Consider the following 27,749-nt stretch of genomic DNA (forward strand, 5'->3'; position numbering starts at 1 on the left):
TTAAAAGACTTTACTTATTTATTCATGAGAGACAGAGAGAGAGAGAGAGAGAGAGAGAGAGGCAGAGACCCAGGCAGAGGGAGAAGCAGGCTCCATGCAGGAAGCCTGATGTGGGACCCGATCCCAGGACCCCAGGATCACGCCCTGGGCCGAAGGCAGGTGCCAAACCGCTGAGCCACCCAGGGATCCCCTACTGTCCCATCTTTAGCAGCTGTGTGCCTCAACTTAAGCCATAAAATGGGAACGATGTTCCTACTTATATCTTCTTCAAAAGTTTGTTGTGAATACTAAATTAGTGAAGCTCTCAGAACAGTGAGTAATACATAGTAGGTACTCAGTAAGGTTGCCTGTTATTTTAGTCACTCATATAGTGAGAAGGCAGGAGGAAAAGCTCAAAGAATTCAACTCGTCTTGACTCAACCCCTCTCCGTCCATCCATCCCTCATATCTGCAGAGAATGTGGATAGCAACCCTAGCAATGAGAAAGGGTATCTTGCTCCCAATGATTATATATCAAATGCAGGGAAGACTCTGATTGGCCTGCTTGGGGCTCATGCCCAGCCTTGGACCAGTCGTGGTTGCCTGGCACTGAGGGTTCTAAGACTGGCTAAGCCTGAGTCTCTGAACCATCTCTGGAGTTGGAAGGGGTTCTGTGGTCAACAGCCAACTGTGACCCACATAAAATGGAAGTAGGGAGAACCTCAAAGGAAAGGAAAACAGACAGACAAACCAACAAATGCTCATTGTGGTTTAAGAATATTTTCATTAGGAGCACCTGGTGGCTCAGTTGGGTAAATGTTTGCCTTCAGTTCAGGTCATGATCCCAGGGTCCTGGAATTGAGCCCCCATCCCTGCTGAGCAGGGAGCCTCCTTCTCCCTCTCCCTCTGCCTGCTGCTCCCCTTGCTTGTGTTCTCTCTCTGTCAAATAAATAAATACAATCTTTTTTTTAAAGAATATTTTCGTCATTAATATTAGCTAACTTTTTTGAAACAACCGTTATGGTATCAGGCACTGTCATAAGTGTTCTACACGTGTTATCTCCATTCTCCACACAACAACACTGTGAGGGATAGGTAGTTACTATTAGCCCCATTTGCTTAGAGAGGAAATGCACTAACTTGCCGAATGACTCATAGCAAGGAAGTGGAAGAACCAGGATTTTAATACAGATTTTAAAACCCATGCTTTAAAACACTCCACCATGCTCCTTCCCATGTTTGCAATCAGCTGTAGAGCTACAGATATTGTTAAAACACGATCTCTTCACCCAGCAAGCTCATGAACTAGGAAGAGAAACTAAAACCATACTGAACGGTAGCACAAGGTCAGCCTGTAGAAGTAGCATAAGACCCAACTTGGGCTTTTTTTTTTTTTTTTTTTTTTAAGAGAAAGAGCATAAGGGGGAGGGGCAGAAGGAGAAGGAGAGAGAATGTCAAGCAGACTCTGCATTCAGCACAAAGCCCAATGTGGAACTCAATCTCATGATCCGGAGATCACATGAGCTGGTCATTTAACTGACTATGCCTCCCAGGTGCCCCCCTCCTTGGGCTTTTGGAATGAGGGAGGGCTTCGGTCCCTGAAACATAATGAAAGAGGTATTTAGAAAGGATTGCAAGGGCATCAAGGAGAGGCAGTCCTTTCAGGAGGATTCCAGGATGGCTTCCCAGAGGAGGTGACATTTGTCTGGGCCTTCATGAATGGCTGGGCTTTCTCCATGCAGAAAAGATGGGGAAGTTGGGCAGCCTGGGTGGCTCAGCAGTTTAGTGCTGCCTTCAGCCCAGGGCATGAGCCTGGAGATGGGGATCAAGTCCCATATCGGGCTCCCTGCGTGGAGCCTGCTTCTCCCTCTGCCTGTGTCTCTGCCTCTCTCTCTCTCTCTCTCTCTCTCTGTCGCTCATGAATAAATAAATAAAATATTTTAAAAAAAAGAAAAGATGGGGAAGGCATGCTGGGCTGAGAGGCAGCTGAATGTTGCAGGAGGTGTGTAGGTTTTGGACCGCACCTGGGCCCATCTGAACCCTAGCTTCAGCACTTTGGGGCCGCGTGACAGTGGAACATGGTTGATATCTCTCTGAGCCAGGGGTGGTCGCTCTCTCCAAGGCTGAGGTAAAGTCTGAATGGGAGAAGGTCCATAAAATGCCCGTTCACAGTCTGGCTCGCAGACAATGTGCAATAAGTCATTGTCCTTTTCTCCTCCCATTCTCTTCAGGACGAGAGCAGAAGATGAGTAAAAACTCAGTGGTGTCAAAACAAGCCCTGTCTGAAGAATGCTCTGTGCTGGGCTGGGCCAGGTGGAGCAGAGTGAGGGCTAGAGGAGCAAGTGAGGCCTTTGAGGAAACTATGTAATCAGTTAGTGTCCTAGAGGTTTGGTCTTTATTCTTCCCCGTGACAACAGTGTTGTACAATGAGATAGGACCTTCTTCATGGAGGTAGTAGAGATTGACCTTGGGGTCTGCCTCCCTCTCCGCTGCCTTGGTAGACCTAAGACCAGGGCGTAATCACTTCAGGTACATCCAAACTGATGTGTAGATAACCTCTGGGGAGAGTCACACAGGAAGCTGTCAATCATAATATAATACATCTTTGTAACTTGGCGTAAATAACAGATTTCTATGCCCTAGGCAACAGCTTGACTTCTCAGGATCTGAATTTACTTATATGTCAAGTGAAAGATTGGATTAGAACAGGTTTTCTCAGCTTGGCACTATTGACATTGTGGGCTGGGCAGTTTTGTTAGGAGGGGGGGTGCTATTTTATGCTTTGTAGAATATTTAGCAGCATCCTTGGCCTCTTCTCATTAAATGCCAATAGCCACCTCCTCTGCACACAAATGTCTCCTGGGGAGGGGAAGAGCAAATGGTGTCTGGTCGCAAGCGCTTGGACTAGAAGATCTTCAAGACCTCTCCCATCTCTGACAGTCGGGGACCCTGGGATATAAAGGCAGGGCACGGCTAGGAGGAAAGGATGGGGCTGTGAGTGCTCCCTCCATACGTGTGAAGCGGGGCTGGTCCAGGACAGAGACTGTGCTGGGAATGGCCTCTCTGCAAACGAAGTCTTCAACAAGTACCTCTCATCCTCATTGCAGCTTCTCTACCTAAGAAGGTGGCTCTCGAGGATGCCAAGCAAGGACCAGAAGCAGTGAGGACAGTGGAATGCAACAAGGGCCCCTCCCTGGAGCCAGGCTCCCAACTGGAGGAAAAGAAGACCTCAGAAACTTCCCTGGGCTCTCAACATTCAAGTGAATTAGAGAAGAGGCTTGACCTGGAGAAGGCAGAGGAGGAGGAGGAGGAGGAGGAGGAGGGTGGAGAGGCTGGCCAGGTGGAGCCCAGCACTCTGCAGGAGAGCCCCAGGGCCAGAGCCGAAGCGGTGTTTCTCCATGAGATGGTAAGATGGACCCACTGCCTGGCCCAGCCAGTAGAATCCTCTTTGTCCCAAGGGTTCATGGTATAACTGAAAACAAGGATTGGGGGCGGAGAGAGGGTGTTTATTTTAAGATCCAGTTTCTGCCCAAGGAACTTTAGGAGACAACGTTCTAACCAGGTCTGGGATTTTTTTTTTTTTTTCAGCAGACTTTTCAGAGGGCCTGTGGTGATGGGAAGGCATCTTCCAGCTCAGATTCCCTAAGACAGACTCAACTCTAAATATTTCTGATCTGAAGTCACCATAAATGAGTGACATGTCCTTGAAATATAATGACATTCAATCCCAGAAGTAGCACAAAAGCTGTTTGTCATATCCCAGTCCCAACTCTGATGACCGTTATGGGGTCCAGCTTTCCTTCCAGACATCCTGGATGGACAGTTGTCTGTGTATGTTTGTGAAATCTTTTCAAAGATTTCCAGGATTCATGCCTTTTTCCAATGGCTTCTGGAGAAGTTAAAACATGATGCCAGAACTTACCACACCTCTTGTAGCTTTTTTAAAAAAGATTTTTTTATTTATTTGGGAGAGAGAGAGAGCAAGAGAGAGCGCACACAAGTGGCGGGACAGGTAGAAGGAGAAGGAAAGAGAGAATCAAGCAGACTCCCTAATGAGCACAGGGCCCACTGCGGGGCTTGATCCCAGGACCCTGAGATCGTGACCTGAGCAGAAGTTAGATGCTTAACCGACTGAGCCACTCAGGTGCCTCACATCTTATACTTTTTAGAGGTGAAGTTTTTCCAAAGTTTTATGAGATGTCCTTGAATATAATGAAGGTGCAAGGAGGTTGTCAGGGACGTCCAGGGAGGAGTCCTGCGTTTGGAAGGCAGCTCTGTGATCTGGAGGTGTGTGCCAAAGGGGAAAAGGAAGCTCTTTGCCTTTTAGCTTGTTTCTATAGATTTGGTTTCCAGAAGGACCAGGTGCTGGGAGTTAGGGCAGTGTGGGAGTGCTGTAAAGGCCTCACGAAGGCTGGGAAAAGGTTCTTGAGAGATGTATTTGCAATTGTAGAAGGTGAAGGAGACAGAGGTTGCTACAGGGATTGAATTCTGGGGGGATCAAGTATAAATAGTGCCACTCAGGTGCTCCTAGAATTTTATACTTTAAAGATCACTATTTTGTGAGAATGGCTTGGAAAAGGCAGGAGAGGTGTCAGGGAGGCCAGTTAGAAGGGTAGTATGTGACAGGCCAGGTGAGAAAAAATAGTGTCTTGGACAAGGGTGGGGGCCACAAGGATAGAAATGGAAGGCTTCAAGAGCTGTTTGGAAGCTAGAATGGTGCTTGCTTTGGCAGCACATATACTAAAATTGGAATGATACAGAGAAGATTAGCATGACCCCTGTGCAAGGATGACACACAAATTTGTGAGTGTTCCATATTTGGGGTCGGGGGGGGTGGAATTCCTGGCTGGCTCAGTTGGTAGGGCATGTGACTCTCAATCTTAGCGTCATGAATTCACTCAATTCCCACATTGGGCGTGGAGCCTACTGAAATGAAATGAAATGAAATGAAATGAAATGAAATGAAATGAAATGAAATGAAATAGCAGTGTCTAAAATAATAAATAATAATAAAATAATATTTGTCACATGAAAAAGAAGCTAGAATGAACAGCACTTGGTGAAGTGATGTGAGTAAGGAAGAAGGAAGAGACAAGACACCTCATGGATTTCTGATCTAAGCAGAAAGATGCACTATGGTCCACTTACTGAGATGGTGGGGGAGAGGAAGGGGAGTTTATGTGATTATTTATTTTTCAAATTTATTGATTTCTTAGTAAGAGGTCTATTAGTGTAGCTGCTGAGGAGAGTAAAGAGACAGATAAAAGGCTCCCTCTGCCCTAAAGGTGCAATAGAGATAGATACAAGTAAGTGCGAAACAGCAGAATCAGATCTCAAAAACATCCCTGCCTTTTGACCAAGGAGTTCTACTCCTAGAGAATCCTCTGAAGGAAATATCTCAAATAGAAATAACACAAAATAAAAACTCTTAATGAGCAACTACTCACAGTGTACTTGGCACCATTGGCCTTGAGGAATCAAAGAGGAATGGACATAATTCCTGACCTTAAGGAGCTCGTAGTCCATTGGGAAAAGCGTCAAGTTAATTGTAATATGAAACATGTGATCAGAGCCAAGTGGGAAGTGATGTCAAGTTGGCAGCAGGTCAGATTTCTCATAAAGGCCTGAACCCCCCACAGGATGGATCTGCCTCCTGGAACTGCTCCTTGGGACAGATAGGCCTTGAGACAAGAAATGAAGGCCACTGAAATGTGTTTCCCTGGCCCTGACTGGGCCTCCCTCCAATCCCTTTCCTGTCTGCACTTTGGGGCTTTGTGTAGGGGAAGGGAGGAGTCAGACAAAGAGAAACTATACTTGAGGAGAGATAAGGGGCAGCAAACAGGATAGAGGAGGAGACACCCTTCTAGGCCAGCAGCCGTTATCTGCGGGTACTACGATTATAAGAATTTGCTGTTTTTATATTCTCCTTTAACACGTGTTTGGGTGTTTTTTCCACATGAAATATATGTATTTCTTTGGTAATAAGAGAAGCTGGATTTGTTTATTTGGAAAGCAGATGTCAGGGTATGAGTTAGCATTTAGATTCCACTAGGAGAAGCTCATTCTTGTGTGCCATCTGGTAAACCTGAGGTTAAATGAGACCAGGGGTCGGTTTGTTTTATAAATCAACAGTGCACGGGGATTAAGCGTTTCTGTTCTGGTGTAGACATACCTGGATCGCAGTCCCAGGCCTGCTGCTGTGGGAGACCTAGGCAAATTGTTTAATCTGTTTGAACATAGGTCTCACCTCTAAAATGGGAGTCGTGACAGGAGTCCTTATGCCTTAGAGTTGTTGGGACAATTAAACAAGAAAATGCAGTTAAAATGTGTTGTGGCACGTGGTAAGCACTAAGGGCAGCCCAGGTGGCTCAGCGGTTGAGCGCCTGCCTTCAGCCCAGGGCGTGATCCTGAGGACCTGGGATCGGGTCCCCCATCGGGCTCCCTGCATGGAGCCTGCTTCTCCCTCTGCCTCTCTCTGTGTGTCTCTATGAATAAATAAATAAAATATTTCTAAAAAATGAATGAATAATAAATAAACATCCACGGTTGCTAATAATGCCGTGTCCTTTATTTGCTGGGACAGTGCACCTGCCACCGCGCCAGTCCCTTCACTGTCACTGGGAAATCGTGCCCCGAGCCCTGGGCTCTAAAATAATCCGTTTCTTGATGTCTTTCAGGATGAAGATGACCTGGCCAATGCCCTGATCTGGCCCGAGATTCAACAGGAGCTGAAGATCATTGAATCCGAGGAGGAGCTCTCGTCACTGCCACCACCTGCTCTGAAGCTCAGCGCCGCCCAGCCCACCGTGGGGTCCGGCCCGGGGCCTTCGGCTTCCCCGGAGCCCGCTGCGAGCTTAGCCTGCGGTCCCCCCGCAGGCCCCACCCCCGCGGAGGCGGGGACTAGGGAGCCGACCAATCAGAGCGCACAGGGGGCCTCCTCGGCAGCCAATAGGGAAAAGCCGGAGAGCCCGAGCGCGAGCCCGAGCGCGAGCCCGAGCGCGAGCATCCTCCCGAGGCCCGAGCCCGAGAAGGGCGGGCGGCCGGACCCCACCGGCCTGGCTCCTCTGGAAATACTTCCTCTTGGGGCAGCCTCTCCACCAGCACAGGTGGACCGGGAAGGCCCGGGGGAGCTGTCTCCGCTTCTCCCGCCTGCTGCCCCCCCTCCAACTCCTCTGGAGGAGGCGCCTCGAATCCAGCCGCCAAGGGGCGGCCCCGAGGGAGCAGACCCGTCCAGGAGCTCGAGGACACAGGCGTGCACAGACCTGCCGAAGCCCGGGGGCAGCCCGGGGGCCCCTCGCCGGTGTCCGGGGCAGGAGGCCCCTCGAGGACAAAGGGAAAAGCGAAATTCAAAGAATGCTGCTCCGGATCCTGAGGGAAAAGGCTCTGGTTTGGGGAGCGCAACAGGAGAGGCGGAGAGCTCCCCACCAGGAGACGGGGAGGTGGCCCACTCGGCGCAGGAGCCCTCAGACTGTGACGAAGACGAAGCTGTGACCGACATCGGCCAGCATGGCCTGGAGATGGTGGAGCCGTGGGAGGAGCCCCAGTGGGTAACGAGCCCCCTTCACTCTCCCACCCTGAAGGATGTGCAGGAGGCCCAGGTGCAGGGTGCCCAGGGCCGCCGACTGGAGAAGAGGCTCCCCCACAGGCCCGGCCTCCGTCAGAGCCATTCTCTAGATGGCAAAACCACCACGGGTAGGAGCCAGTGGACTCTTGAGGCTCCATCCTCCAGCAGCTGTGCCAACCTCGAAGCAGAGAGGAATTGCGACCCTCTGCAGCCCCTGGCACCCAGGAGAGAGATTACTGGATGGGACGAGAAAACCCTGAGGTCCTTCAGAGAGTTCTCTGGCCCAAAAGGGACAGAGGCTGTTCCCAGCCAGAAGGGACCGGGTGGTTTGCAGCCCCAAACAGCTGAAATCATCCCTGTCGGCCTAGCAGAAGGAGAGGACCCGGGGACACACCATGAGCAGAGCAGCCCTCAGCTTGAGCGAGGTGGGGTTCCTGGGCCAGACGGCAGCAAGGAGAGTTCACCTCGTGTGCAAGACAGCTCCTCACCTGGAGAGCGTCCTCCAAAGTTACAGCTGCAGAGCACTGAGTGTGGGCCTCCGAAAGGGAAAAACAGGCCTTCTTCTCTCAACTTGGACTCCGCTGTTCCCATCACTGACCTCTTCCGGTTTGACAATGTGGCCTCATTCGGTTCACCTGGAACGCAGCTCTCTGAGCCAGGAGACACAAAAGTCACATGGATGACCTCATCTCACTGTAAAGTAGACCCGTGGAGCGTGTGCTCCCAGGACCCTCAGGACCTGGACATTGTTGTTCATGCCCTGACAGGCCGCCGTAACTCAGCTCCTGTGAGCGTGTCAGCTGTGAGAACCTCCTTCATGGTCAAAATGTGCCAGGCTAGGGCAGTCCCAGTCATCCCACCCAAGATTCAATACACACAGATCCCACAGCCCCTGCCCTCTCAGAGCTCAGGGGACAGTGGAGGGCAGCCTCTGGAGAGGAGCCAAGAGGAACCCAGCTCAACTGGTGGGACCTCTCAGAGATCTGCCAGAGAGGATTCTCTCTCCTTGGAAAGCCCAAAAGAAGAGAAGCCAAAGCAAGATACAGGAGCCATTGAGTCCTTGCCAATGGATACCACTACATCCCACATGTGTGAGGGACCCACCCTTCCTCCAGAACCAGTCTTGGCTAACCTGCTCTCCACCCAGGATGCAACAGTGCAATGCAGAAAGCGCACATCAGAGACAGAGCCATCCGGAGACAACCTTCTTTCTTCAAAAATAGAGCGACCGTCCGGGGGTTCTAAACCTTTCCACAGGTCAAGGCCAGGAAGACCTCAGAGCCTAATCTTATTCAGTCCTCCTTTCCCCATTATGGACCACCCTCCCCCTTCATCCACAGTGACAGATCCCAAGGTTCTCCTGTCCCCTATCAGAAGTCCCACCCAGACAGTTTCCCCTGGCCTTCTTTGTGGGGATTTGGCGGAAAACACATGGGTCACACCAGAAGGGGTTACACTTAGGAATAAAATGACCATCCCTAAGAATGGCCAAAGACTAGAGACCTCAACCAGCTGTTTTTACCAGCCCCAGCGGAGATCAGTGATTCTGGATGGAAGAAGTGGGAGGCAAATAGAATGACATTAGTTCACCTGCTGGTGTCTGGAAAAACGTGGCATGATTCATCATCTGGAAGTTATTTCAAGGCCAGCGTGGCCATTATTCCAGGAATAGGTTATCCAAGTTTGGGCTTATTTTGGCCTCTTTTCTTTCTCCAGCTTTCTGACCATTTATTAATTAGTCCATTTGCCAGAAGAGAGGTCAAGGGAAGGACCCAGGGATGAAATTTACATAAATCCATAACGGCAGGTGGGAAAAGGTCAGGTAAGGGAAGAAGGAGTGCTTGCTTCCATTGAGTTTGGGATTGTGAGTTGCATTTCTCCCATTGTCATTATCTATTATCGTTGAGAGTTGGCTAAAATAATGTGTCTTTTGAAAGAAAGAAAAATCCTTTGCCTGTGTTGGAAAATGTTGCTGTTGAGGTTTGAAGGCCTCCTCTTTACTTCACGCTTTTTAATGCTCCTTAAAGCATGTTTTCTTTTAGATCAGTTTTCTGATAAACTTTGTAGATGTGTACACTCTACACATGTGTAGAGGTGCAAGCTAATGTACACTTAGAGACCCAAGTGGGTGAGGTTACCCATGCTCTTTCCCTGGAATCTCTGCAGACCTACCTGTTGGAGATGGTTCCATATGTCAGTGTAGAAAATCAGAATCGATACACGAGAGCAAATTCGTACTGGCTGTGGCTTTTGTTAATTTGGGACTCTACCATTATCCTCACCTCTGATTTATAAATCCAGTAGCTGGGCAGGGTGAGGGCTGAGTTGAGGGTTACCTCAGTGCAATGTGCTGACTTTTCACTTAGGTATGGAGTAGTGATCTGTGTGCTTTCCAAATCAGAGTCCGTGAGCAGGATATCATCATAGAGGAAAACCCCATGCATAGGTAGGACCACACGATGTGTTTAAAGAACTGCACTAATGTGTTCCAATCGATGGGACAGTAGTAGAAAACACTTCTGGCTCAGCTTCCCAGTCCTCCCACGCTAGGCTGGGAGTACGGGAGAGGATAAGGAGGGAGCCCTAGCAGGGTGGCCATCACTACCACTCGGTGAGAGCTGCCCGCAGAAAATGTATTTCATTTTAGCCTGCGGGTGCCTCCCTTTCTCCCTCTCCTTCCATTACTCAGAGCAGATTTGAGGCACCTTTCTCCCCCCTGATACCCCTCATCCACCACCCACCCCAGGCCCTCCCACTTGCCTTTCTCCTGTCTATATGCAAGCAGAAGCAATAAACCAATCTGATTTTATATCAGTTATTTAGAACTTCCAATGGCTCTTTCTTTTTTCAGCTGGTGAGAGGAAGGAAAACTAATATAACCTGCTGGCAGATTTTTGGTGCTCCCCCCAAAAGGGCTTCCCAAGAGCCCTTCTCAAAGCAAAACCCATTAGGGTATCAATAGTTTCAAACCTTCTAAGACAACAATCTTATTATGTAGGAACAAATTAAGAGAGACCTGTTTCTAGCTCTATTCACATCTTCTCAGGCTCAAGTCCGGCTCAACTGTTCACAAGCTGTCATTGCAGAAATTTCTCTAGGGACTAGCAGTACCTCTCAGCAGACCTCACAACCAAGGCCGAACTGAAGTTACCTCATCTGGGAAGAAATTAAAAGCCGATATCCTGCAACAGATACATATTCCTCTCTCCCTTCTTCCCTGATAAGCCTTAGTTTTGAAATCTAGTGCTATGCCTTTTAAGCCAGTGTCTGTGGCAAGGGTAACTGGTAGGCCAGCTAATGAGTTCTCCTTTCAGGGGGCACTGAGGTGTGTGAGCAAGAGGAACAGTGAAGAGGCAGTTCAGTGTCTTCCATTCTCATTAGGTGAGTGAGACCCTGGACCAGCAGCCAATGAGAAGTCAACCCATAAAAAAAACGTCCTAGGGCAGGGCATTTTTCCTCCTTGGCAAACAAGGTGAAGAAATATAGTGGTGACAGATGAGAAAGGCCATGTTCAGGAGACTTGGAAAGTACATTCCTGCCTTATCAGAAAATGTGGGCAGATAGGCTTTCTCCCATCGCAGTGCACTATGGTGTCTACACTTTGATAAAGACCACGTTCCAGTTAGAATGTGAGGGAAGAAAGGAACTGGACTTTGCTTCACCATCAGAGCTCTGAACCGAGTAACGAAATATTTAAACTATTTTATGATCATTTTGAATTTTTGTTTGTAACACTTAGAGGATATATTTTATATGGGGATAGAGTGAGAAGCCATGAAGTTCATAGAGGGAGTTCCGCTTGAGGCGCCCAGGCAGATTCTTCAAAGGCTGCCCTGCTCCTTCGACTCTGTCATCTCTTGTTCATAGCGTCATCTTCAGGAGTTTGGGTATGCGGATGCCATCAAGAGACACAATGACAACTGTCTGGAGATACTCTCTACTCTGAGCTCTCCTAGCCAGTCAATCCGGAAGGCTGTGGAAGCTGACTCACCTTCTTGATTAGTGCCCTGCGGCCTAAATGTGGACTTCTTCGCTATAGCCCAGACTGTCAACTGTCACAAACACATTCATAAACTTCCTGTGGGCTGGGCTAACCTGACGCTGAGGAAATTCCATTTCATGGCAGAGAGAACTCACATTTTTTTTTCCCCTGAAATTGTTCCCTCAAATGCCCCGAGATTACCTGTTTGGTCATTCACTGAAAAGTGACCCCTCTGAGAATGGCTGGATGGAAATCAAATTGCCTGCTTCCATCCAGAGGAGGGACAGAACAAGGGCTGGTGGTTTTAGGAGGATCTATCTGCATGGTGCCCTACAAAGGGCTGCAAAATCAGATTCTCAAAGTGCTTCTTCAAATCAGTTACCATTCCTCAAAATGCGTGGTTGATTTTAAATGGTGAATTGGAAATGAAATGCATGCATCTCCTACTGTTTTCTTTCAGTTTTAGTGGTTGCTTATGATAATAACCTATATTTATTGGCAAAATGGCCCTCTCAGGCCAACTATTTTTTTTCCTTTTTGGGGGGAGAGGGGCAAAATGGACCAGATAGAGGGAATCTGGTTTTTATTTTTTGCTTCAGATGGAATGTGGAGAGACCTCACCAAGAACCCCACTAAGACAGCCTAATTTAAAGCCCTAAAATTCAAAATATTGGCCAAAATTCTGGATTCTGGGGAAATTAAAAATGTAAGCATCATCATCTTCAACAATATTTATCAAGAGCTTAGTAGTATTGCACTGGGTACCTTAGAACTCTTAAATCCCTGAAGAGTCTAATGAAAAAAGGGAGCAAGTGAAAAAAGTGGTAACAAGTGAAACGGTCCATAAACAAATGGGAGCAAGATTTAGAACCATTACCAAATGAAAGTTGAAAGGGAAAAATGTAGCAACTACCATCTTTTAATAGGATTGTTAATAGTGTTCAAGTTACCTATTGGCTTTAATTAAACACAATGGCAAATCCAATAGAAGGTACTAGGGAGACACTCGGGCATTGAGAATTTTGCTTTGGTTGTTTAAAAAATGTGAGAGTGGTAATTAAGAACAAATAGTTCTAAAGTTATGTGTGGTCTTAATTGGTTTGGTTGTGAAGTCCTGCTGGATCTCTGCTAATGAGCCACTTCATGTCAGCATTCCAGGCTCCTGGAGAGGGGGCTTTAGAGATGTCCATCATCACAAAATAGGTTAACTCCTGTTGATGATGAAGTCATAGGTCCAAGATAAGATGTTACTTTCATGTCGCATGTTCACCGCATGCTAATCACATTTGACCAAAATTGGGTGGTACAGTCATTTGTCTACACAGGTCTCGTGTTGCTGCCTGAAGAGGTAGTGGGGAACATAAGACTCACTGGTCTAGAATTGGAGCGAGAGAGGTTCAGGACAGGTCCAGTTCCCACCAGGATTGAGTAGGACCACATTCTACAATGGCTTGTCCTATCTGATGACAAAAATGAATCTTGGGGCTAAATGTTTTCAGGAGTATAATTTTAGGCACTTCCAGCAGAAGGTCAGCTAAAAATGTAGAATGACAAAGAATGTGTCCTCCTTTGTCAATACCTTCTTTAGCAGTCAGGCCAGAAGAAGGAGCGGGCACCTTTCCAAGCAGGGAGAGGCATAGGAGATGGAAGAAGGACGACTGCCTGAGATCAGTGTTGGTCCAGAGAGTGTAAAACTGGGGGCCACCACGGATGGGCTGGCGCACCGTAAGTCATTTAGCAGCCTTGAGGGTCATGAGCAGTGCAAAATCACGTCTCTGTGAGGATGAAGGAGGATGTAGCTAAGTCTAAGAAATCCGTGAACTATGCAGCCATGTGTTCTACTGGATGCATCACGACGCTTTGCAATAACTTAATGCCATAGTAATTCCTGGCTTATAATTCTGCAAGGTAAAGCACTTTTTCAAAGGAGTCTGTTAGAAATCCACATGGTTTCAGCTTGTTTGTTGAGCTCGACAAATATGTTTCCAAAGATATAATCAAATTTTTTCTATTGATTGAAGAAGTATAAATATTAAACCTATCCATAGAGACATTTAAGTGTAATTAAAACATTGTTACGCTTTAAAAATGTATTCTAATAAATGATATAAAGGATAATGCTTATGATGGCACTATGAACTAGAGGAGGACCTGGGGTCACCAGAATCAGTAGTAGGAAAAGTAGATTATATGCATCAGTCTCGTTGTTCTAGTTCGATGTTAGTTTTTACTTCCAGGTTTGGTCTCACAAAGTCCTGATGATTTGCTTCAGTAAATTTTTCTTGTTTTTGTTATTTTACCTCTTAATAATTGTCAAATATTTGCAACTTCTCTTACTGTTACAATCATACATGTTACCTAAGATACCCACTATAAATCAATGGATATTGTCATGAAAACTAAGAAAAAAAGCTATTGCTCCCCAAAAGTCCACAGCTTTTGGAGTTATGTGGATCCATCTGAACCGATGTGAACTCAGTTTTTTTCTTATTTGAATCAGTCAATCGAAGGGGACTACTCTTGCATTTGAATGATTATGTTAATGATGTTCTGGGGGAAAAGAAGCAGAATCCTGGCATATATTATCACAAAAAACGGGGGAGAGGGGCACTCAATGGGTCTAAATCACAGGTCCTCAGGAAAACAGTCATGCGATGGAGGCTCACAATCTGGTGATAGTTGCAGTGAGAAACACCATTGCCAAGGGGATAAAAGTACTAGCATTTTGGCAACAACATTCTATTTAGAACTTTATGCCACCCCGGCCTGCTCCCATCATCCGTAGTTACTGCCCCAAATGCCTTATCCTCCTCCGTACTCCCAGATCTCCCGCTCAGCTGTTTCTCTTTCCTGTATCTGTGCCCACTGCCCCCCAGCTGGCAGCACACAGCTGCCCTCACTCCTACAGTTCCTCTGGAGTCTTCTCTCCTCACAGCCCTGGGGTCTTCCCTGAATGTTGCTTCCACATTCCTGGGCTTCCATAAAAGGTGACGCTCCCCTGAGGGCACTCCTGTTCCTACATTTCTCCCTTGTTACACAGACTACAAATTGCTGAGATGATGTTCTCGTTTCCAGCTTCTGTTTCCACACCACTGCTTCTTCCCAACTCCTACAAAAATCTCTCATTACCCAAACTCACGGAATCCAGCTACTTCAACTGTTCCCATTCTTTGTCGCCATGATGTAGTCAGTGTCTCACTGTCTCCAGGTCTTTGGCACTGAGCTTCCGGTTTCCACCATTGTTCTGGATGATTTCAGTGATGCTAAGGAAAACCCCCTCCACACTCTTGGCATAGTTGCTTACAGCTTTAACCTCTCTTCAGTTTGGCCATTTGCCTTCAGGGTTACACATTATGCTGTTTCACAACCCAGAACTCTGTGATCCTAAACTCCTATATTCCATTCTGAGAACTTCTATCCTTGCTCCTTTATTCCTTCTGCCTGTTCAGGATTATTAATGCCCGGCCTACCTCTACCTTTCCGACAGTACCCCCACCGGACTTCATTCTTCCTTCCCTAGCCTTTCCAGACATCAAGGTACAGCATCTCAACTATTCCCACCGGCACCACTAACTCCCTTGACCACTTCAGCCAAACCTGCTTGGTGAACCTCCAAACTAGGACCAGGTCTCTTACCACCTGTCTCCACCCTTTTACTTACCTGTTGAGTTAGACCAGAGAAAAATCGTAAAACCGTGGCAGGAGCACCTTTGGAAATGTATGGTTTATCACCTCAGCCATACCTTCATTCCCAAAACTCACAAAAGCTATTCCACTATTCTAAGCCCTTTCCTAAAATTGATGCCACCAAACTGCCTCTTACTTCACAAACTTCTGCTGGCAGATCTTTCTTCCACCCCCACTCCCCCACCAGCACTTCTCCTAAGCCGTGTATGTATGTATCAAGCCTCCCTTCTAGCTCACAGAAATTGCTATTCCTCCTTCCCAGGGGCTCCCAAGAACACTTTCTAATTCACTGCTTCTTCATTTGCTACTCTGGACCAGCTGCTGCCCGCTGCCCCCATTGCTCCATTAAAATTTCTCTTATACAATCACCAATGATCTAGTAACAAAATTCAATAGTTCTGTCTTGACTTCCTTCTTTGATCTGCTGATCATTTCTTCCTTGAAACACTAGTTCACCTCATCTCTTAGAAGTCCATTTCCTTAGTCTTATTCATTTGAAAGCTTCCTCTTCCTCTGCTCTTAAATGTTATTCACCAGAATTGTCCTTACTTCTCTTTTCATTCCACTTTTCCCATCACCCAGAGTGGTGACACCCCACCCCACACCCTCTCACCTTCTCATACATGGACCTTTTAAATGGTTGGCTAATTTCCCTACTGTCTCGTTGACATCTGTCTGTTCTCCAAACAGATTGCACATATTGCTGCCAAAGTTGTCTAGGATAGGACAGTGGATCTCATCAAATTCACCTTGAGTGTGTTAAAACAGACATCTGGGCTCTATCCAGAGTTTGTGACTTGGTTGGGGGGTGGGGGGGTGGAGCTTTAAACTTTCCATTTCTTACAAGTTCCCAGTTAGGTGATGCTGCTGCTGCAGAATCAGAGGTTATATTTTGAGAACTCTTGATTTGAGAATTCTCTGGGTCATAAGTCCTAAATTTAAAATCTTTCACTAGCAGTCTTCAGTTCCTAGACTTCTGTCCGCTTAAGAATTACCTGAAGTACTTGTGAAAGGGGCACAGTTTTGGGTTTTACTCTCAAGATTCTGACTTAGTAGATCTGATGTCGTGTCTGGGGATCACACCTTTAAGAACCTGTGACCTATAATAAAAGTTTAAACCCCTTTAATGTGGAATTCAAGTCCTCCTATAACCTATTCTTTGCCTACTTCTCTAGCATCATTGAAGTAGTTAAGAACTAGTGCAAGTCCATGCCTTGGGTTTTTGCACTGCATGAACCATCTCCCTCATTTATGTGGTAAACTTCCAGTCCTCCTTTAAAATGCTTGTGTTACTGCTGCAGTGAAGTCCTCCGACACTGCTGCAGCTTCCAAGCAAAATTGATAACTCTTTCCTCTATCACCTCTGTATCTTGTATGTATACTTCCTTTCTGAACACCTTTGTGTTACAATTATTGATTTACTTACCGGCCTTCTATTAATCAACTCTAAACATCACTATCTCTGGCACCCAGCAGTGTCCAGTACATAATAATTGCTCAGTAAAGAGAAATGGGGGAGGGGTGGTGGTGGTGGTGATTGATACATTAGGGAAAGCAGCTTATGGAATAGAACATAGAGCCAGAGTACACAGGATATTGGGGAACATTCCCATCATGCCCATCCCTGTCAACTACTTTCCTCTACTTACCTACCTTAAGCCACCCAAACTGACCAAACACCTTCCTTTCTTTGTATCCAAAGTTCACCCAATTAATCTTTGCCAAACCATTTTCCACACACCACTTAATATCCCAGTAAATAAACAATCACCAAAAGGCCACCCTTTACTGAGTATGCATCTCCTATCACTGAGCAAAGATGTCATTTCTCTCACATGATGCATAAGTAATAGGATACATAGGTAACTAGTAATTTTTCTCTTCCCCATCTGAATGTGGCACCAAAAAAGGGCAGCTGAAGTGTATAGGAGCATGTTGAACTGAAAGCTATCTCCCTGAGGGAAATATCTGTCATCCAGCTGTCATATCTGGAAAGAGAGGAAGGCACTTTGCAATTCTTATAGCCAAAACTAATTTTTATTTTGTATACTTCCTTTTTTTTAGCTAGCCTGGCATCTGGTCCTCCTGTGCTAGTTTAGGATATGGCAAAGACAGGTCAAACCAGATGGGGTGGGGGGATTAGTTTACAAAAGTAGTCTGTTATCTCTAATCAGTTATCAGGGCTGTGTTTCAGAGGCAGAACCAACTCAGAGCCATTTTGATGAGACACGTTTGCGCTAAGACCACCCATTTTGCTTTTAACTGTCAATCCCATCATCAAAATGTTTGTTAGGACAAAAGAAAGCCTATCTTTAAGATCCTCAGGAAAGAATACCGAAATGGCAACTTTCCTGCCGCCCCTTCACTCCAAGAACCACCGTATTTAGGCTGAACCATTTACAAAAACAACGAAATACACTGTGGTTACCTTGCTATTTTTCCAATATACCTAAATTTTTCCCAGTGTAGGCCACTGCCCTTGCTACTACTGAATGCTCCCCAGAACTATTTATATGGCTCAGTACTGCTTCATTGCTCTGCTCTTTGCTCAGAAATTATCTTCTCAAAGATGCCTCCTAGCAATGCTACTCAGTACTTTCTATCTCTTGCCCCAATTTTCTCCTCTTTACATTTATTATTACTACCAGGAGACATTAGATATAAATTTATTTACAGCACATATTGCAACCCCCAAATTGCAAGTTCTATAGAGGGTAGGGCCTTTGTATCTCTTATTCACTGCTATCTATATCCCCAGTGCCTAACATAGTGCCTGGTGGTCAACATGTATTTGCTGAATAGCTGAACAGACTTAGCTCGATTGCTGAATAATAGAACTTAAAAAAAAAAAAAAAGTATACATATCAAAATACTTAAGGAAACCATGATTAATTTAAACATAGCAGTTACCCTGGGTAGCTATATATATACACACACCTACCCCTCATCATGCTGCCCTTGTTGAAAACCTACTGGGAACTCTTCTGCAAGAACTGTTTTCAGAGCCAGTTTATGAATTACGATTGGTCTTTTTACTTCATAAGTCATATTGTGTTTCATCAAAAAGTTCACAGTGTAAAAAAGCCAAACCAAGCACAGAAAACAGATGAGAATATATTTCAGGCTCTCAAGGCCTCAGAAATTTAGATGACCAGTCACATCAATGGACTAAGATCACCTCTCAAGAACACAGACATGGACTAAAATGGTTAGTAATGCTCACAGACATAGAGGTTCTGGAATTTGAAATTAAAAACACACACATTTTAGGCACAAAGTATCAGAGGACAAAGAGGTAACTTCTATTTCACTTCTGCTTGTAACTCCGAACATGCCGCTGTAGGTGGGCTGCTGCCCAAACTGTATCCAAGACTTGCCCATTCTTTTAATCAATCGGGATCTTCAACCTCCCCATACTCCAGCCCACATGGCATTTGCACTCATCTTCTCCCACTGGTCCAGCCATACACCTCCTCCTTCGTGAGTGCAAGCACTCTAAAGACATTGTCTTACAAAGTATTATTTCAAACATCTAATAACTAAAGAAAAATCTTAAGAGGCAAAAGAAGTGAAAGAATGGGGAAAATGACAGCTATATCCTCTGAGTTTCAGGATAGCTGCTGATTCTTATTTTTAAATGTCATTGGGCAGAACAAAATGCTGCATTCCCATTACACAGAAATGCTTGCTACCAATACGCAACAAAGACTCCCACCCAGAACTATAACCCACTCTGTGCCCCATGTATTCCAGTACTATTAGGCAGCCAAAAAGAAAGAGAATGGCAACTGTCAGGCAACTCCACTGATCTCCCTTTTTGTAGCAGGAAGGCCAATGAGGACTAAAGATAATAAGGGACTGGAAGGAAAGCAGACACACTAAAGGTACGGTATCAAGTGATATATGAGAGGTGTTCATAAATGAATGAGTTGTTCCACAGCCATACAAACAGATCAATCTCTTTACTGGAGAGGAACACCTCTCGTCCTGTGTATTATTCAAATGTACTAACACATGAAAGATCACATCACCTTGTTTGTGGATACATTTAATATCCCTTACCCTTCCCACCTTTCAAAACATAATAGTATACAAAATATAAAATATCTTAAATATTTATAAAAATCGCAAGAAAAAAATAGAACGTATGAAAATATTTTTATCTGAGTTCTCCCTCATTGTTGAGAGGCAGCTTAGTTTGCCTTGAGTTCGTAACTGTTGAGTGGGTAGGAGTATGCCCTGCCTAATACTATTCTGTCCCGAAGAAGTTTAAATAAAACATAGTAGTTGCAGAAGAGGATGAGAGCCATGGAAAGCGTGTGGTTCCACTTCTCCGACCGCAGCAAGGAATAAAGCTGGTAGAAGACGACGCTGCCTTCAATAAGGATAAGCAGATTTAACAGCCTTAACGGGCGATGAAATAGGAACTGTAAGGAAGTTAAAAAGCAAAACATTATTTCACAGAAAAGCGAAGTAGTTATTCTCACATTTTTCTCCTAAAATAATTTCATATTTATAGGTTCCTATATCAGTAACACGTGGATCTGCTTACTGAACATCAATCAGGCTATTTCTTGCTGTAGAGACCCAAACTGTTTCCTCTTTGTTCAAGGAATAATGAAATAAATTTTATTTCAATGCCCTGAGACACGAAAGAGCATTATACCCAAAAGAACTGCCTCTAAACATTTTCTTAAATTATATCTTGGGTATATATCTTATTTGAGATGATCAAAAAGTACACTAATCCTCGACAGGAGCTGGACAAAGAATTGAATGGAAAATATCTTAGACTTTGCAAGTCAAGAGGCAAAAAAGTGAAGACATTATATAGGTAGGTACTTACAGTGTGTAAAATGAACCATTTAAAAAAAGCAAAAATCATTGTTAGTTTACAGGCTGGTCTAAGACATAAACACACTAGACAAGGCTGGAGACAGGGGCGCGGGAAGGATTACAAACTGAAATATCAAAACAATAATTTCTTAATGTTCCCTTAAACTGTTTATCCATCATCATCATGACTCAAATCCTCTACACCATGTATTTCTGCTGTTTTTTTTTTTTTTTTTTTCCTGGATATTGAGAAGTAGAGTACACAGGACAATTAGGAAGGAAGGATAAATCAGTCAGAATTAGAGTTTGGCTAAAAACATGGCTGCTCACTGTTTTCACTCCCACCAAACTCTTCACTTTAAATGGCTAAATTCTGGTTTACTAATAAAAACATATTATGAATAGAAAGATAGAGGTCATTGGTTGCAAACTGTGGCAATGGTAGTATATCAGATCTAAATAAACTAATTTAGACCTGAACTTCAAATCTGAGAATAAAGTCACATCATCCTAACACCTCTGAAAGGTAGTCAGCCAGGTTCTTCTAGTCAGCCAGGTTCTTCGGTTCCTTCTTTGGGAGGAAGAAAATGTTTACCCTGGGTTATAGCATATGATATCCAGTAATATCATGTATAAAACTGGCACAGCATTCACCCAGCAGAAATGAAGCTAGGAAGTTTAATAACTTGACTTCACTCTCCTCCATCCTTCTGTTTCTTGCCAATGATTCCTGTTGGTCACATCACCTGGCAACAAATGGGCAAAGGAGCCCATTGATGCCATCAGAGAGATTACCCTCCTTGCACATAAGGCAAGCTCTAGAAGATGGCAGGTAGGTCTGGAGGTGCAAGTGGAAAATATCCAGTACCAGAGATTTTTTGGGAGAAAAGTTCCCTCTTTTCTAAGAAAGAGATGCCGGACTCTTAAGACCTGTTCTCTCTTTCTCCCCTGGATGTTTTTATATCTGGATACACAGCTTGGAACTGCTAAAGTCAATTGCTTCCTTTTAGAGAATGCATTGCACACTGAGTCTGACAGAACAGAGAAATGGGATGACCCTGGGTCCTTGGTGATATCCTCAAACTCTAAATCAACTGCCTTTCCTCTGATTTCCCTGTTTGTGAGATAATACAATTAATTATTTTAAGCCACTCTGAGTGTGTTTTCTTTAACTAAAGCTTCTTACACCATAAATGGATAGTGAGCTGCCTTGAGTGGCATTCTTTCTAGCTACTAATGAATAAAGTTCTATGGACTAAAAAAAAAAAAAAAAAGAAAGGCTCAGAATTAATATTCCAAAAGGACTCAAGCAATGGGAGTTTCTGTGGCAAATATAACAATTAAAATTAAATGTGCCAGTAAGCTATAAACTGAATGAGTAGAAAGGTTAGGATGAGTTTTAACTTGTAACAGCTATAGGTAGTCGGCACATTTATTTTTTTATAAGCCAATTAAAAAAAATTTTTTTTTTAAAATTTTTTAAAAAATTTATTTATGATAGTCACACACACACACACACACAGAGAGGCAGAGACACAGGCAGAGGGAGAAGCAGGCTCCATGCAGGGAGCCCGATGTGGGATTCGATCCCGGGTCTCCAGGATCACACCCTGGGCCAAAGGCAGGCACTAAACCGCTGCACCACCCAGGGATCCCATCCCAATTAAAAAAATTTTTTTTAAGATTTTTATTTGTTTATTCATGAGAGACACACAAAGAGACATAGGCAAAGGGAGGAGAAGCAGGCTCCCTGCCGGGATCCTGATAAAGGACTCAATCCCAGGACCCTGGGATTACACCCTGAGCCAGAGTCACACGCTCAACCCCTGAGCCACCCAGGTGTCCCAACTGGCACATTTTAAATGAGTGTTCTCAAATTTCAATGTGCCTAAGAATCATTTCCAAATATGTAAATGCTGCAAATTCCTGGAATCCTTTGGATGTTCTGATTTAGAAGTCTGGCGTAAGGTCTCTGAATCACTTTAAAGAGTGAGCCAGTGATTTATATGCAAGTGGCCCAAAGAACACTTTGAGAAGCACTGATTTACCGGTTTGGTCATACAAAATCAGTAATAAGCTAACTTCCCTAATCCTTATTCTTTGGATTTCACCTGATTCTCCAGCTCTCTAATACACCAGCAAGAAAAATACTTATTTTTCAAACAGAAAACTCCAGTAGAATATCTGCTTATTACGAGTTTCAAGGGGACTGCAAAGGTCAACAGAAGCCATTAATGGCCTATGGAATACAGCTGATTGAATTAAATATACCACTTAGAAACCAAATGCTTACAAGTTGTGACTTAAGTCTACTCCTCTGCCTTAAGGCAATTCCAAAGGAGTCTAGAAGGAGTTGCTGGTAGTTTCCTCATTCAACATTGTACCTGGCCCATGGTCCTCCCAGCCCCCACTCTGCCCCTGCCTCACACCCTCCCCTGATAGTATTTACAAGTATCCAGCCTTGTAAGTTCCCAGTATTTAACTGAAAGGCCCTTAGCAGCAAATATCTGCAGAACAGAAAAGTCCATATACCCTCACAAGGAACTGGGAATGAGTGAGAATGAGATTTAAGTATTTCAAAAAAGGGCAGCCCTGGTGGCACAGCGGTTTAGTGCCACCTTCAGCCCGGGCTGTGATCCTGGAGACCCGGGATCAAGTCCCGTGTCGGGCTCCCTGCCTGGAGCCTGCTTCTCCCTCTTCCTGTCTCTCTGCCTCTCTCTCTCTCTCTCTGTGTGTGGGTGTCTGTCATGAATAAATAAATAAATAAATCTTAAAAAAAAAGTATCTCAAAAAAGATCTCCAATTCTTTTTTAGACAAAGGCAATGCACTGTACTATGAACAGTCCCCTGAATGCACCTTCTTTCTCCCACTGACACTGATCAGCTAGCCTTTCTAGCTAGAAATAAATACTTCTGCCTCCTAGAGTCAGAATTTCCAGAAACTGAAAGATCAAATAGGACACAATCCAAGGCATAAATTCAAATGGGATAGAAACCGAGTTTAGTGGACATCTATTGCTTCTTCCTTTAAATTTTTTAAGCCTTTTTTCTCTTAATCCAGGAAAAGGTAAATGGCCAGACATCATGGCATTTGTATTACTTTCAGAAGGGAAGTCAAGGTTGTTTAAAGAGGTGCTATGACAAATACTACCCACCCCACAAAAACCCCAAACAAAAACAAAAAAAAAAAACCAGCCGCCAAAATAAAACAAAAACTCAAACCCAACAAAACAAAACCATTATTATTATATTAAATAAGACTTAAGGATACACAGACACAATATAACAAGGATACCACTAAACTATTAAAAATAAAAATTGTAAGATTAAAAAGGGAAGTCTTAAATAACTGTCTACTTGTTTCAGATAATACTAGATGCAATTCTGATACGACTTTAAACTGTTGAAGCTGGAATAATGGTATTTGATCTTCAAACTGTCTTTCAGAATACATTTCCAAAAGACAAGGGGCATTATAGTAGTAGTAATAATTCCATGTATTAATTTCCTAGTATGAGCTACACACTGTGCGAGGTGCTTACACACATAGTGGCCTCCTAACACTTACCACTAAGTTTATGTTTGAAAAGAAATAAGTGGTACTTGCATAAAAGCGGGCATGGGATACGTCTGAAGGCACTGCCACGTTGTAAGGCCCCATGGCTCTATATAAGCATCTGCTGTGTCGCACCAGCACCCCTTGAGGCCATATTGTATTTTCTGACCAACTAAGGGAGAAAAAAATGCAACGTTAGCATATTGGCAATTACAGATAAGACAGTGTCTGGCAAGGCCAATTACATTTCTATGGAAGGAATTAAGTATTCAAAGCTTCATCTGCCTGAATTCTGAGAATATAGTAATTGCATAGTCAAACTGGAAAGTTAGGAAGGATCTGTTCTTATAACTTCATTGCTATAGTAGAGAGGTTGCAAAGTGATACAGTTAACTCAGTGTCAAAGGACCTATGAGGCTTAGGAAATTAATGTGTAAGGCATCTATGAGCCAGAAAATCGAGTGCAAGCAAGTGGACTGCCACCTCAATCCCAAATGAGCAAAAATATTGATGAAAATGCTAGAGAGAACAAACAAGAAGAGAAAATGCAATAGTAGTAAGAATAGTGGAGAAATGAACACGCTGTCAAATTAGCATGACGTTTACCGCAGAATTACATCCCCCAAAGGTATAGAAAATCAGTCTATTTGTCACATACTTCAAATGCCTCATACATACGTGAAGCTATACAGAACACAGAGACACACAAGGTACTGACACACATACTTTTCTTTTTACCGCTTTCTTGGTTTATTTTTATAGAAGTTTCTTTAGCAAAAAGAAGTTATGGAAGAAGCTTCATTGTTTCCAGCACCAATGTGATGGAGTTGGGGTGGGGATGGGGATCTTCAGGTTAAGCTTTTTAAAAAAAAATCTAAGTTAATTCATCTCTTCCTGATTTTGGAAAGGTTAGTTTCCTAGGGTAAGAACTGGGATAACATTTTAGATATATTAAAACAAAAAAAAAAGGTCTAGCACCCTAAAGCTTTCCCAGTTCAGAAAATGTTCCGTCGGCCTTGCTCACACTTACCAGCATTAAAGTGATGATACACCTCATGGCCATGTGCCATCAGGAGCCTGAAGATGTACAGTACTAGTACTGTGGATTGTATTTTCAATTTTTATTGAAATTTGTCCTTTGCCCACAGTCGGGTTTCTTTTCAGCCTGGCCCAATCTCTTTCAGTTCCTGGGCTTGAAGGCCTGTGCTAATCTGTATCAGACATCAAGGCAGATAATTGAAGGGATGACTCTGAGGGGGAGAGGGGAAGGGGAAAGTCCCCTCAATCTGTCCCACTTCATTAGGAAAGAATTTCTAGGTGATGAAATTTGTGAAATGTTCCAATTGTAAAAGGGAGGAAGATGAAGATGGTCCAGGTCTGAGAGGAAGGTATGGCAAAGGGCTCAGAAGTGAGAGAACAAAAGGGTTCTAAAGTTAACCACTTTGGATCATAGGGACCATGCACAGAAATGACTGATAAGGGGACATAATGAGAGGAATACTCACAGAGAACTCAATTAGGGACAGTTTTCATTAAATATGGAAAAAGCAGGGAAACATTCATTAGCAAGTTTAGGAAAAATAATAAAAAATGCAAGCAAAGAAAATTACTAGAACAAATTTACATTTATTAGAAAGGAAAGATGAGAGAAGCAAATTTTAGCTGCCTGAGTGTGAGATGATTAGCTAGCAACCATTAAGCTGTGGCAATGAAGAAAAGATGAATTTTACAATCTTCCAAAGAGAATTAAAAATATATCATGACTCTGTCAATCTGGGCAAAGGGTTAAGACTGAAAGAAAACTCCACTATTACAGCCTGGGAAACAAATTATACACTCCAGGGTAACCGGGCAGCTGAAAGGTAGGAGGCATTTAAGGAGGGACTGGGGATGGTGGTGGGAATGAGTTAATGTCCCCTGTGTTCAGTTTAGAGTGATGACAAGCATCCATGTAGACAAAAAACAAAAAATTAATGTTCAAAGCCAAGAACAAGAATGACATACAAAGCAAATAAACATGATCAGCAGCATGTAGAAAGGTGTTATATGGTTTTACCCTTTAGGCTACTCACATGTGCTGTGGAGCATTGCTGTAGGACCCATGTTCGAGCTTCTGCCACTTGCCCAGGTGAGCAGCTGATTTATGTAGCAAATCACAGTACTTGGACGGCAGCAGTTGTGTGGTGAGCATGACAAAAGCATTGATCCACACCATAATGAGGTGCTCACATGACCAGCGCATGTCATAGTACTGGGTACTCTGGAAGAAATCAGAAGAGAGAGAAATGATCCATGCACTGTTAAGCAAGAAGGTAGGGGTGGGTGCGTGTACATACGCCCTGCAGACAAATGCCACACTGAGTCACACATGCATGGGTTGTCCTGCTGTCCGTGCAGAAAGTTCAAGAGCAGAGTCCTCCAAAATCCTTCAACCTGACTTTCTGGCTGTATGAATTAGGTTGGGAGGGAGAGGCAATTATATTTTAAGTGCTTCCTTTCTAGAAGAGGTGAGTGCCCTCTGTAAATGACCACTCCGGCTGCAGATGTGCTTCTCAATAGGTGAAGAAAGGGCACTAAAATGTCCCAAAAGATTTTGGGCCCAAGTGACATCCAGACCACTTCTCTCTTCTACTGAAGTAAATTGAAATTTAGATAAAGGTTAGATTAAATTCAAGGAAACTCCTGATTAACCATGTTAAGACCAACCACGGTAGGCTGAATTTTATTAAAACCTCAATCCTCTTAAGCTACTACATACTGATTCTATCATAAACACAAATTTTATTTTCCCCGGAAACTGGAAAAAAAATTAAAAAAAAAAAAAAAAACTTTAAAAAAGAAAAAAAGAGGGACCACCACGGGTGCATCACATATATGGAAATACCTATCCGCCAACCAGGAGCGGTATTAGTGCACTCCGGATGCAGCCGAACTCCACCATCCAGGCTGCCAAAGGGGAGACAGAAAAAAGGGGGATTAAATAAGAAATACCCAGTTTATGTCATTCACACACAAATCCAGGAAGCACATAAAAGTAACCACTTACCTTCACAAAACACAGGGGGAGAAATGCAACATAGTAGGCACTGAAGAGGGAGTTGAAGAGAACTTCCTTGATTCTGTGGTTGAAATCTGCTTTCAGACATTCAACTTCATTGCGAATAAGGTCTGGAGATAGGGGGCAGCTGTGGGTGGGGATGGGCGTGGCATTATTAAACTGTTCTTTTAGAGACTCCAGCAATAGGGAGAGAAAGTCTTTGGATTTGGCCAAGCCACCCACAGTTGAGGCACTTTCTTCTACAGCCTGCTGCTGAACCATATAGTTATAGTCTGTGAGAAGAAGATGAGCTCTACTATCTTGGTGAAAACAGCAGAGAGGAACATAAACGCCAAACCTGCAGAAAACAGTAAACGTGATAATGAGACCACAGACGTCACCATAGATCAAATCTGGTAACTATATTAGTAAAATAGTCATTCACCAGAATGAACATAATATAAACAGGGACTCTGCTGACGGTAAATTCATTATTGGGGAAGTTCTTTAATTTCTTCTCACAAAGGCAATACATGTTCACCGTAGAATAACAGAAGACTATACAAAATCACAGTGACAAAACAGAAAACATGTAAAAACAATCGCTTTTAGAATTTTTACAACTGGGTGCACAGACTTCATACTTGTATACATTTGGCCTCATAGAGTATAAACTGTTTTGTATCTTTGAGTGTGTGTTTATGTATGGGTACCTATTTTGAGCATTTTTTCACGTCATTAAATATTTTTTCTACAACAATTTTTTTAAAATACTAGTAGTCTCATACAGATGTACCATAATTTACCTGTTTCTTGTTGGAAACCAGCGGTTTCTTACTTTGCATTACCATATGAATGCATGGATAAAGCACTTTCCTACATGATCTTTGTGTCATCTGGTAATTTTCAAATGGCATGCCCTTCACCTCAAATTTCCCCTTCTTAATGAGGGGTTCCTCTGCCTCCCCACTACATCACCCACCTCAATTCTACAGGCACTCCTAGTTCCCTTCCCCCTGCCTAGTTATTTTTCTTCACAGATCTTACCACTTCATATATTTTACATGTCTATCAGGTTTTTTATTTGGGTGGGGTTTTTTGGTTGTTT

General features: G+C 44.0%; 2 protein-coding genes and 1 non-coding gene across 10 annotated transcripts in view; 2 read left to right on the forward strand and 1 right to left on the reverse strand.

Annotated features, from left to right (window-relative positions):
• Window positions 1–12,377, forward strand: part of ARHGAP31 (Rho GTPase activating protein 31) — a 111,314-nt gene extending 98,937 nt beyond the window's left edge. For all 4 annotated transcript variants that reach the window (XM_025476531.3, XM_049105540.1, XM_049105539.1 and 1 more), the window contains 2 exons: window positions 3,087–3,385; window positions 6,657–12,377. In XM_025476531.3, the coding sequence (XP_025332316.3) occupies window positions 3,087–3,385; window positions 6,657–9,122 (2,765 nt within the window). In that variant the 3' untranslated portion in view covers window positions 9,123–12,377. The remainder of the gene's footprint in view (window positions 1–3,086; window positions 3,386–6,656) is intronic.
• On the forward strand, window positions 4,696–4,801 carry LOC112641696 (U6 spliceosomal RNA). Its single transcript, XR_003124780.3, has one exon. It is a non-coding gene; the product is annotated as a U6 spliceosomal RNA (small nuclear RNA).
• Window positions 12,378–19,155: 6,778 nt separating the features above from the next.
• TMEM39A (transmembrane protein 39A) overlaps window positions 19,156–27,749 on the reverse strand; it is a 36,759-nt gene continuing 28,165 nt past the window's right edge. For 4 of the 5 annotated variants that reach the window (XM_025476542.3, XM_025476535.3, XM_025476549.3 and 1 more), the window contains 4 exons: window positions 26,651–26,999; window positions 25,677–25,864; window positions 23,656–23,776; window positions 19,156–19,639 (listed from right to left, as the gene is read on the reverse strand). In XM_025476542.3, coding sequence (XP_025332327.1) covers window positions 19,406–19,639; window positions 23,656–23,776; window positions 25,677–25,864; window positions 26,651–26,999 — 892 coding nt within the window. In that variant the 3' untranslated portion in view covers window positions 19,156–19,405. Of the gene's footprint in view, window positions 19,640–23,655; window positions 23,777–24,634; window positions 24,816–25,676; window positions 25,865–26,650; window positions 27,000–27,749 lie in introns of those variants that run through there. The other variant, XR_007408041.1, reaches the window with a different exon arrangement.

This window comes from Canis lupus, chromosome 33 (genome assembly GCF_003254725.2).
Source record: "Canis lupus dingo isolate Sandy chromosome 33, ASM325472v2, whole genome shotgun sequence".
In the NCBI taxonomy this organism is placed as follows: domain Eukaryota; kingdom Metazoa; phylum Chordata; class Mammalia; order Carnivora; family Canidae; genus Canis; species Canis lupus.